At 36.4% G+C, this 12,938-nt stretch overlaps 1 protein-coding gene across 2 annotated transcripts in view; it reads right to left on the bottom strand.

Moving 5' to 3' along the window:
* LOC149552313 (Lycopene beta/epsilon cyclase protein) overlaps positions 1-12,938 on the bottom strand; it is a 406,544-nt gene that overhangs the window by 208,938 nt on the left and 184,668 nt on the right. For both annotated transcript variants that reach the window (XM_089787837.1, XM_089787838.1), the window contains one exon: positions 7,395-7,523. In XM_089787837.1, coding sequence (XP_089643963.1) covers positions 7,395-7,523 — 129 coding nt within the window. The remainder of the gene's footprint in view (positions 1-7,394; positions 7,524-12,938) is intronic.

Below are 12,938 nucleotides of genomic sequence, written 5' to 3'. Positions count from 1 at the left end.
GCTTACAATGATGATTACAACAATTTCAGACTGTGTACATATACCATTCCGAAGAACCTTCCTGAAGGGGTCTGTCGGCTACATAACAAGAACCTTCCCGAAGGGGCCTATCGGCTACGTAACAATTACTGACTACATGCTAATCTACCTATCGGCTGCTTTATAATTTACCGACAACAAAAATCAGGACCTCCATTTATGATGTTGAAGACTTTAAAAAGAAATTCATCATGCATATTAGAGTCTATTATGCTAGAATACCTAGTAAGGATTTATTTGTGCAAATTTGAAAGCAACGAAATGGCATTTTCTACGAGTAAAAGAATTAGGTGATTCTCTTCCCAGACATGTTCTTGTTCCACAATTAACAAAGTGAATTGACAATTCTGGAAACTAAATGTGAATACAGCATATCTCTGGTGAAATATCAACCATACTTTTCAATTTCAGTTACGCTTTGTGTCGCCTTGATAATGGAGACCTCAGGTGTAATGAAAGCAGTTAACACTGATATAATAAGCAGAATTCTCCCTTTCATTTTTCACTACCTTATGGCTATTTTAGATCATAAGATGGCACTAAAGGTGATGATCGATCTCTGGTTGATGTTTTTTCCTTGAAAGTTATAGGAGCGCTGGCAATTATCAGCGATCTTGCAGTCAATCTTGCCAGGTTTTCGAGATCATTCTATATAGAATAGTTTCAAGAACTTAGCATAGATTGGTTTATCACCGTTTCCGACAGAAGTCCTGTCAAACCATTTTGATCCCAAATGATTGATGCTGCTGCTTGTAAACAGAGAGAAAAATATTATATGGTGGTATCAAGAAGAAAGATTTATTATTCATGGCAGTCAAGAGTCTTAGCTGCACATTATACTAACACTTTGGATACTTAGTGTCATACGCAACATTTTTTCAAATGGAGTGTGGTCTCTGTAAGAGCAGATTGGTACAACAATAATCACTTTTCATAAATAATTGAAAGAAACAACCAACCATCACCGGTGAAGACAATATGGAGTCAAACAAATGTTTTACTCTGAATAAATCTCCAGCAGTAATCATATGCAGACCTGCATAGAAAATGAATTGTTTAAGAATATATTCAAGTTATCGAAAAGAGCAGAGTGCATTTGGAAGAAAGAATTTAGAAGTGGTCTTGCAGAGAAAAACTATGACTACCAAGCTGGAATCTGGAGTCCTGTAAAAATGAAATATGCATCTCAGGCCTCTCAAAGTGATAATGTAGTCAGATTATGATAACACATAATATTGAATTGACCTATGAATGTTTGAAGTCTCCAGCCACAGCGATAGATATGAACGATAACTTTTGGAAGACAAAGATGATAAGAAGAAAGTCAGATATCTTGTTTCCTGAGCCATGTACACGCAAAGGAACAATAAGATGTCGAAAGTCACTGGTGTTGAGGATTGAAGGTTACTTATGTTGCCAAATTCACTTGGTGCTGAAGGCAATCATGCTGCAACTAAGACTTCACCAGGAGACAATAATTCACGAGCCTGCAAATGGATTGTGGTTTGATTTCAGAGATCAAACAATAGTGATTATGCTATAAAGACCAATCTCCTGAAGCTCGCTGTGTGCATAAATCAATGGAGCTTCTGCTTGGGAGGATTGACAATAATTCTTGAAACCGAACAACATCTGCACCATAAGTGACTACATGACATATTGTGTGCCCTAAAACTATTGTGTCTGGTCCATAAACAAATGCATTCTAAAGGTGCATTCTCTTATCCATATTCAAATCAATGTTTTATAAAATCTGTATAGTTGTTAATATGTATGGTAGCAGATAAAGGAAGAATGGACAAGTGATATGAAGATTAAGCTAAAGCATAATGAAAATGAAATATTCGTTGAAAAATTTTGATATTGGGAGCAGGAGATTAATTAGTAGAATTATTAAATTAATAATAAAGAAATATTGTACGTGGAAGAAGAGTCTTCCCACATCGCACAGCTAAGAAAATCTTGATGAATATAATCACCATGTATTTTTTCAAAATCTTCCGAACAACGGAGGTCAATGAACAAAGATACTCAGTGCTTATTACATAAGGACGATAGCATAAAAAAATGAAGGATAATATCTAGTAAGGTGTCAGTGACAGAGTTTAAGGACCAAATTCATAGCAAGGACTTGACATCATTTCAAATCTAAAAGGACATTTTCTGAGATTTTTTTAGCGATGTTGAAGAAATAATAGTGATTTAAGGGTCCTACGATCCCTTGAAAAGAGATTAAACCTCTATGGTTAATTTGAGAATTGATTATTCATAAGTGGTGGACTTAATTGACAAAGAAATGTGAAGTTAGTAAGTAGTGACTCTTCTGGTCAAAAGTCACGTCACTCCTTTGGAAAGAAATTATATAAATAGGAGCTGTATCATTTTTAAAAAAAAGAATAACAAGACAAATTCAGATAAGAAGTAAAAAGAGAAATATTAGAAGATGAGGAGTGAATGAGAGCTAAAAGGTGAAATAAGGAGGAATAAAATATTTTTTGCACTTTGGATATGTAAAATATTGTAAATAAGTAAAGATCATTTTTATTTGTTAGTAAACAGATTTGTCCTTCGAAAAGAATTGCAAAATATGACTCAAAATGCACAAACAAAAGGACAAAAGGTACTAACAGTTGGATGAGTTATCATTGATTGATAACTCTCCTCTAAATTGAAAGGTACAGCTCCCTCGTTGAAAGTTTACAATGAATTAAATAAATAGATGTCTTTAACCTGAAGACACAAGGTTTTAACATCCATCCATAAACACGAAATGAATGTGCTTATAAGATTTATAATCACAAAGAGAAAGATCGATAGACAACCATAAGATTTCTTATCAAATCTTTCACATAACAAAGGATGTAAAAGGAATTAAAGTACTTATTCTGCGGAATACGGGTTTGCGAACCAACTAATTCACAGTCACATGATCTCTTGGTGTAATGATGCAAAACTATATTCAAAACTAGGAAGAAAAGACCACATGATATATTTCAAGCACAAAATTCACATATATACCTTAAGATCTAATATATGCATATTCTTCTTCATTTGAAAAACACAACAGAATAACCATAAGACTATTCTATCTCTGTCGGTACAATCAAGATGCAAAAAATAAAATATAAAATAAATCCCGCTATCTCTCTTACAGCCACTAGACCCTCTAAAACAAAAGAACCCCTCCTTTTCACCCCCAAAATTACAATAAATAGAACTTTCCAATATGTCAGTTTGTAACTGAATCTTTTCAGAGATCACTAACTGATTCCCCTCATCTTTATTAGGTTCCCAGTGATCTTTCTTGTAGAGGCCTCCCTTTATTATAAACTTTTTCCATTAGCCCTTTATCAAATATTGGAAACTCTATATTTAATTAAAAGAGCTCAATCATCTCTGTTATTATATGATATGAGGGTGCTTTGGAAATTAAAATTCTCAAAATATTTCCATTTTATAGATGGGCCTCTTCCCAATACAAATAATAGGCATGGGTTTTCCTTCATATGCTGATGATTCTGCTTGGCTCATTGTTTGGTGGCAAGATGCTTTCAAAATGGAAACCTTTGAAGCTCAAACTGTCATTTTTATCTTCGACATTGGATAAAAGCCCAACTCTAATGACATCCTAATCATATCTGAGAGATGCATCATTGGGACACACTAAATGATTCACTATTGTTCCCATATAATATTTCAGCAATTCTTACACCATTCAAATGAATCACCGATTGGTATGTCAATGCCCTTCCACACTTTTGGAGCTCGGAATGTCTGAGGCATGATAAATGACAATTGCTATATATAATGTATCAGGCATCCTAGGTTGTCTTCGGTGTGAAAATTTGCCAATGACAGTAGAGTTGTTACCATCAATGTTTTCCTCCGATGTATGAAGTCATGCCTCCATTTTTGGGATATGATAGAGAGGCGAAGACATTCCACTCAGTCCTTGTCATGATGAGTTTTCTTTCATGTCAATGTCTTGTTCAATTTCGATCACAAGATCTCTCAATCCACCTTTGATTCATTTGGGCACTACTTTGGTATTTTATATACGTCATATTTTAGGAATAAATGTCCCATCTCTGACCTGATCATGTCCCTGCAAAGTGCAAACCATATTTCGATGGCTACTTTGTCGAACATATGGAGTGCATTTCCCGTGTTCATGAATGTGCTCATTCCTTTATCAACAAATATGATATACTTGTGCAAGATATTTGGGATCGCCACTATCTAGCTTTCTTTTGAGTCATTGGTATACTTTGAGGAGATATAACTGTCTTAATGAATTCCAACAAAGTTGCACATCCAACAAGTTCTCCCTTCTCAACTATTCCAATTTATTAATTTCGATGAGGAGTTTGTGTATGTTCACATTACATACTGGAGGAACCTTTGGCTCGTGATTGCTCAAATATTTTGTGGGGTGTGCCGACTTCAATGTTTCTGAAATCATTCTCAAAGATCCATCATACCAGGTCATGCTCTACTATAATATTCCTTTGATAGCGTAATGCTTGCTAGAGTTGTATAAGGCCTTTTAATACCCGACACGAGCCATGTTTCATAAATGTAAAGGTTGGATTGTCAGCTTTATGGTTATGATGCCCATGCCAAACCTTATGTGTTTGCATATTTGGAAATGCCTTTAAGCATTCTGTCAAACATTTGGTTCACATTCTCCATGCTCAACAGGGATGTGACAATCAAATAGTGAATGTGGATCTGCAACTCTCCGTATTTGGGTCTTCATATGCAGAGATGGACATATGTTCTCTATTCTATAAGTTAGTGCAAGAGGGATGTATACTTGTCATCTTCGCAATATGTCGTATGGTTGGTGGCCTGTGTTCCACACATGCTCGATGGTGAATGGATGCACCTTCAATGTTGATTCTACCTCCTCCACTGTGATATAGGCCTCAAGCTCGACTCCCATGGTACCTTGAAAACCACGATCCTCACCATTTGTCTTAGGGTCTCTGTCTGGAGTACAGGATATGGTAATGTCATTCATGTTCTTTGGGGAGGGGATCATTAGTGTTTACTAAAACCTCTTGTATTGCTACCATCCATTTTGAATGCACTTTTTTTTGAGACCCCAAAATATAAAGCATTCAAATCTTCCACATATAATAATGTTATCACCGATTGGGAAATTTCATCTTCATTAACCCTTCTAGTCACATGGCCTCATTTTCTTGGGAGACCCAAAACCTGATGCCTTTGAATTTGAATTTAGAGCACTTGAACTTAGAGTATGAACTCGGATTCACATCTGTGGTATTGAACCTTGGAACTTTTATACTGACGGATCTGCACTCTTGAACCATCAACCTTAGACCTTGAACTCCAAAACTGATTTTTGACTTCAAATCGTGGCACTTGAACCTTATTTATCTGAACTACATTTCAAGCTTTGAACATTGAACCATGGGTATCCAAAATTTAAACATTGAACTTGGATGGTGAGGTTCAAAGTTCAAGTTCAATTACCCTCTCTAATGCTTCTTCTTTAGAATGTTTTACAAAAACATCATTAGTCTAAAACCATTATAATGTGCTACAGGAAATTAGAAAAATTCCTTCACAGAGTTATGTTTTAAAAATTTAAAACTTGAGTGCTGAAAGCATGCTTACAGTACTCATGTTTACAAATTTAATGCAAGAGCCCTGTTCTTATTTGTCTTAAAAATTCAAGTTCAAAATATTTCATTCAGATTTATTGCTTGTGATATTGATTTTAAGTCAATTACTAATAATGAAGAAGAATTCAATTTGAATACAAGTCTTTGATTATCAGAATTTACATATGAAAACATTATCTATGTTAATTTTGTCTAATTGGTTTTCTGAAGAAATTAAATTCCATTAGACTAAGGTTTGTATTGCCAATTGAAGCTTCAGTCTATAATGTAGTAGATGGTATAAGCATTGTCTCTCAGGGTTGTATATAAGGGTCTGTGGAAGTTTGACTCTATTTGCCCAAGGTTGGATAAGGGACTGGTCTGCAGTTTATTTTGTGAGAGTGGGTTAACGTCCGAAGTCTTGAAGTTCGATATTCCCTCGTATCCATAATTCATAAACATTATTCCTTCCATTCAAATAGCATTCATTTCACAAACAAATATTAAAAGCATTCATAGAGTTATATTGACAAATGTAAGATGATGTAGAGATCCTTGTCACGTGTTGCTCAAAAGGGATAGATCAAATTCAGTCATTCCCGTAACTATTTCCAACAAAGTGAGAATTGAGAAGCATGTGGATGGCAATTTGGTAGATTGAAAAATACCATTATGTAAGCCATGCATTAGAATTGATTAATTATAAAACTAATAAAAATGGTTCCGCTTCTAGCATTTAATGGAGCAAATCATGCTTCCAAAAGGAAGAAAAGGCAATATAAGGATGGTGGTATGAAAGAATCAACTAAAATTTTGAATCTTCATGTTCCCATTCTCAGTTCTATTTTCCATATGCATGTTGCACTATTTTGAAAACTGGTTTTTCAGTTGACTTAAATTCTTGACTGAACAAAAAACATTTAAATTTTCAAGATTTTGAGACTGGATGATACAAAACAAATGTTGAAGCATGAATCAAATGTTCTTGTTTTCATTGTATGAACCTTTTTGAGATTTTTAGTAAAAAATTATGTGTTTTTTTGTCTCAATTGCATCTCAGCTCTACTTTATACATTCTTCTTTAAAGATATAGTTGGTTCTTCTTATTTTGTATCAGGATGTGATGATCTGTGGGCGCTGAATGAATGTCTTCTCATGTTGGGCTGCGATAATGACTCAACTAGGGCACGTGTGCTTGGCTTCATGGAGATAGAGATGATGATTTGAATTTCTTTTTTGAAGGTGGTGAATATTTCACAAACCCCCTATAAAATCAATAGGTGTGTACTGCTGTTTCCGTCTACCTGAGAATTCAAATAGAAATGAAGACCAAACATTAAGCTGTAAGCTATACACTCAGTTTCCCAATACAGCAATTTGAGAACAGAGAAATACAAGAAGAAACAAAAGACAATAATGAAAGGTGCTTGTCTTTCTAAAAATTTGATAACTCACCTTTTGCATTCTACACAAATTGAAAAAAATAGACATTATCAATAAAAAAATGAGTACAACAACAATTTAGAGAATTGCCAATTTTAAGGAAAAGATAAATAAATATGAAATTCAGATCACTAGTTTAAATCCATATTGATATCAGAACCATTCATAAATTGGGATGACTTGAGACATCCCACCATAGTGTAAATTAATCTGTAAGACCAAATATATGGAACTATTCTTTTCCTGAAGATGCCTTAAGCATGAAAGAAAAAAAACAACCTGATAATCTGGCATCAAGTCCCAATAGTCGTCCAACATTTGCTCTAGTGAAGGACAATTTGGTTGTGCATTCATATAACTAAAAAGGTAGGTAGTTCGGTCTCGGGGACCTGAAGCTGCCGGAAATGCCTGCATCACATTTGATATGTATATATTATAGCCATTGCCTCTGTTTATAAATTATATTTCTAAAAACCTAATAACTGGTCAAATAATCCAAATTAAATCAGAAAACAAAAACACAAGAAATAATAATGAATTCTACAGCATTTGAAGTCAGTGTAGGTTCTGTATGTATAGTGAAAGGTATCCTGCCTCTACATACCAATTATAACATGTCACAGGCAATCTTTAGATGTCACCACTGGACAACAGCAGCTATTGGTTGCATGGTTGTACCAACAGTTGTGCAAGTATGACTCCTAATCCTGCCCTACATGCATTTTTAAAAAAAAAAAAATTGTGTATAACCCCACAATCATTTATGTTTTTTTTTATTTGTGCATAATCCCTGTGTTGGTATTTTATTCCTTTTTTTCTCATTTTATGTTCCTTGGCTCCTTCCTTCTCCATCTTCTGAGAAGCGTAGTATGCGATCTATCTTAAATGTTTCCTCTATTGATGGATTACCAAATCTGATTTAAAATTTTGATGCTAGAAATCAACACAGTTACTTCTAAAAGTGCTCCCTTACTATAGGACTGTGGAAATATCATGTCTCACCAAGTGGTGGCGTACCAAAATCTAACAACACAATAACAAATGACTGCAAGACAATGTCTCATCAAACTATGTAATAGATTTGGTCACTCCACTGCAAAAAGGGCACTCCCAGTCTTTGTATAATTAACAGACACAGTCCATTTGTAAAAGCATAAGTGCAGGAAGAATGTAAATTCAGTTGTTTGTAAGCAGAGGAGGTATGACAAGTAGCAGAAAATTCAAAGAATTGTGTTAAATTGCAGCAATAAAACTTCAATTGTTCTATTTTTAAGTTACCCAAGATGAAGTGAGTATGGTTGGTATTCAGTTAACACTACAAAACTAGACTTCCTCACAGTGGGGTTTTAGGGGTTAAAAAAGCTCGTGGAATGTTCTCCTTTGATTTCCTTTTGTTATTGTTCATGCTTCATTTCTAACAAAAACATTACACAGATTTAAGCATAATTCCATCCCATCAATGACATTGAAGTTTCCTTTTTCATATTAGCAAGTAAAAGTGGGTCTCCGAAAGGCACGAAATTATGTTTACAAAAAATAAACATTAAAGGTTTATGTCCATCAAAGAAAACAATAACCCTGAAACCAGTGTCATCAGGTCCTTCCCCAGACCCCGCTAGTCCTGGTCTAATTCAAACCAGGTCTAGTTTTCAGGCTGATATGCTTATAGTTTGGTCATTCCATCACTTTAACCAAATAGTTGTTGATGACTTGCACTAATAAAGGCCACCTATCCTTCAAACACATGAAATCTAATCATACAAATAGAAGAAAATTATATTGGGAGACGAAAAATTGTTATTTCAACCTAAAAAACTTTGCAAACTTCTGGTGCAAGGGCACCATGGAAAAGCACCAAGGCCCTATTCAAGGGGTGATCTCATTTTGTCCTCTGATACTCTACAATACCTCATGGGTCATTTGAAATAAGGATGTACTAAGGAATCAATAACTAGAGTAGGCTTTTGGGCCTAAATGACCTTTAGGGACATTTAGGACCACATTGGTCAGATAGGTCTAATAAAGGTCCATGGGCTAAAAATGCAATGTAATGATCCATTTGGATCAAAATTGATGTAAAATGACCTAATATGGTCCTACGGAGGATTATGGTGGGATAAAAAAGTGGGTTGAGTCAATAAACCAAAAGTTGCAAAGTTGACAAAATTGCAATATTGCAATATTTGTAATAAGTGACTCCCAACAGCTAACCAATTCAAATGGTGGCTAGGACCGGTTGGTATACTTAGAAAATAGCTCTCTAACGTCATCATGTACATTGTTGGAGGATTTGGAGGATTTGATCACCATATGGACTGAGCCAATCGGATATGTCAGTTAGGTACTTTGGCAAAGGTTGAGACCGAGATCCACTTCATTTTTCGATGTCCTCTTTACTATGAGATGAGAGGGAGATTTTACTACCTTTTCACAAACTGTTCTTCTCTGTCAATGTTCTTCAGCTATATTGATCAGCGGTGTCTTGCACTTTATCTTTAGGAGACCACCCACCTTCAGGAGATTACCCTGCAATCGTTTATACCTCAGGGGCATACTTCAAATCAGCTCATTACTGCCTTTTTCTCTCCCTTGTTTCCTTCATGGGGTTTGAAAAGGCCTTCCAGTATTTCTCATTCCAGATCAGTTAGACATTGCACTAGTCTCTCTAGGCAGCGACAGTCCTACAACGGTTCTACACGGCATTCTAATACTTTGGATTGTTCATGGGTTTACCCCTCTATTACTGATTTCTTTGTGATAAGAAAGGACCCTTAGTCCTTATCTTGTCTTCTCTCTTATTTTGTTTCTTGCTTTTGTTTCTTCTCAGTCACTGTTTGGTGCTTCTACATTGGTCGGCTCTTCTGTTTGTATGCTCAGTCCCATAAACCTTATTGGTTTTTCATGAACATTAATATTATTTTCTTATCTTATCTATCTACTTTTATACTATTTTGTACGATTTTCTGTACAGGTTTGGATTGGCCCTAAACTCTAATTGGTATGGTTGGACTCTAGGATGAGTTAGCTTTCACTTTCAGTTGGTTTGAAGTATTTTAGAACCAAATTTCTATGACTGGTCTGAAAAATTGAGTCAACCTAGGGTTTCATACAAAAATGCCTCTAGTTTAAATTCTAACCTTTCAAACTCAACGACTTTGTGTGGAATTCAGGCTAAGAGGATGAACTATAAGATTTTTGTGCTTTTGGGCAGGAAGACCTTAGGAGATGAGAGGAAGACAAAGCCCTAACTAAGCATCTCAACAAGCTCGATTAACAATGCATTCCAAATTTGAATGCAGAGTGTAGGGCGGAGTGGATCTAAACAAACAAATGGTGGATTTGGTGCTTTTGCATGCCCTTGGAGGTTTCTAAGTTTGTGGTAGAGTTGTGGAATCTGAACCAAGGGTAGTTGCTTTGAAAAACAAAACTAATTAGGCCAAATTCCCTAATTTGTTCAGTGAGTGATCTGGGATCCATTGGAGGAGTTGGAATTAAAGATGTGAGGGATCAATATAAGTCCCAAAATGGTGTCTAAAGAGATATTTTGTTTTAGGGGTCCTTTGGGATTCTTTGGAGTTAAGCCCCCAAAACGATGTAGATAGACCTAATTGAGTTAGGCCTCTTCACTAGGTCTTAAAGGATAGTTTGTGTCTAGACAAACTAAGGGGTAAAATTGATCAAAGGTGGTTGAAAGGAACCTAGAAGGATATAGGTAAGCCACTCTGCCTATCCTAATTTCCATGGACCCTATTGTGTAATTTTTCCTAGTTTGGAAGAAGATTAACCCTACGGGGATGAAGTGTTGATGGGAAGTTCAATTGGTGGGAAGAGGTTGTGAGCATTTAGTGGTGTTGGGTGATCTATATTGGAGTCTTGGAGTTTGCCTCTAAGACACTCAAAAGCCTGAATTCATCCATTGGTTGTGAGGGTGATAGACTTGGTTGGTTGGTTGAGTCACTCAAACCCTATAGTTGAGTTGCCAATTTGGGTTTACTAGTCTCTCCCATCATAGTGGTATCAAAGCGAGTTGATTTGTGGGAGTAGGAGTAAGAGGTGTTTATGTCACTCTAAGAATCGGAAGGAGAGATATCCATCATGGTGACCAATGTAAGAACTTGCAAAGAAGTTGCAAGAGCAAGAAACAAAGAATATATGGCCAAGAGAAGAGTTGGAGAAACTCAAGGATCGGGTTAAGGCAGTAGAAAAGAACTCTGCTAGAGGAGAGGGGGACAGAGATGAAGAGGAATCCCCTGAGCAAAGCAGGAAGCATCAGCTCTTGCAAAGCACATGGTTTTTGTTGATGCCTTAAAATCAATCAAAGGAGATCGGATTGATAAGTTGCGAACCTATGAAGGTAGCCTTAATGTAGAAGAAGTCATTAAGTGGGTGGAAGCCATCTCAAACCATTTTGAGATGAATCAAGTGCATAAGAAGGAAAGAGTCAGGATTGCAAAGAGGAAGTTGAAAGAGTCATCCCTATCATGGTGGAACTACGTCCGAGGAGAGAGGGTGAAGGAAGGAAAAAGACATGATAACATTGTCATGTCCCCACTCTAGCTCAGTCTAACAGAGACATGTGAGTCAACTTATTATGGGGTCTTGTAGGCTGACAGGGTTGGATAGAGACCCAGTATGGTTATTCAGTGTTGGGGACCTGGTTTTCTGGTGGGTATTGATCAGTTGGGTGACGTTCCTTGTTTTTAGGAGGCAGTTCCTACATTTATAGGGTCCATTCCTACTTTTTAGGAAGTATGATCATGCCTAGGGCTGGGTTTCCATGAGATGACCCTTTGGGTTCAGTTTCAGAGGGATAGGGCTTGTTTCCTAAATTTTAGGAGCATCCCTAGATTTTAGGGATGAGACTGCCAGTGGATCCTTGATTTCCGACTTCAGTCACAGACAGGTGACAGGATGATTTTATGGTTTGTGATGTCAGTTGGGCAGTTTATGGCTATTTGGGTTATATTTTTAATATTTCCTAAGTTAGCGTTTAATTTTTAAATAAGGCTAAGTTAATAGCCATTTTGGAGTAATAAGGGAATTTTGGCCTCATCTAGATGCGTATCCCATGTTATGATAGCTTGTTGGAAAGGTCTTGAAATTCTCTAAATCTTCCTCTTTGGTCTCAGGGCAATTCGGTGAGCGGATTTATTACTATGGTGGAAAAGGTCATTTTCTAGTGACATGGTCACTTTAAAATAAGATTTAATTCATTTTTATAGCCAACACCAATTGGGGGTCACTTTAGGGTTCGAATTGCTTTGCGAGGGGTTATAAGGAGATGGGCGTCATTTCTCATGATTATGCATATTTTCAAACACTTCTTTTCAGATTTGCTCTGCTTGAGCGATTTGCATTCTGGGACGCAAACCCTAGGGTAATTGCTTGCTGGGACGTAACCCTCAGCAGCATTGGGTATTGGTTTGTCAGTAGTTTCAACAGTATTCAGGAGGAAGGTAGACGCCACTTCAGCTTGGGCCTACAGTTTGTTTTGTTGGGCATGTTCTTTGGCGTATGGGAGGTGAATTCTAGTAGCCGTACACTGCCATTTCTTGCAGCCGTACTTTGTCATTTGCAGCACTTGGATACATAGAAAAAATCGGTTACTCAACAACAGAATCTTGCATCTTATTAGCCCGTTTTCATCAGCCAGTTGTGGCGTCATTGTTAGAGGAAATGTACTGGATCTTTTATTTGGCTCTTTAATTCAGAGATCTGCCTGGTACGATTTGTATCAACTCTGACTTTACTGCATATTGTTATTTATTTTCTGACTCTTTTCTTGCCATTTGTTACTTCTCATTTCTATGTGGAATAATCATC

This window comes from Cupressus sempervirens, chromosome 6, assembly GCF_028749045.1.
Source record: "Cupressus sempervirens isolate cs-2001-9-10 chromosome 6, ASM2874904v1, whole genome shotgun sequence".
Taxonomy (NCBI): domain Eukaryota; kingdom Viridiplantae; phylum Streptophyta; class Pinopsida; order Cupressales; family Cupressaceae; genus Cupressus; species Cupressus sempervirens.
Note: the sequence above shows the minus strand (reverse complement) of the source record. Positions and strands in the feature narration are given on the sequence as shown.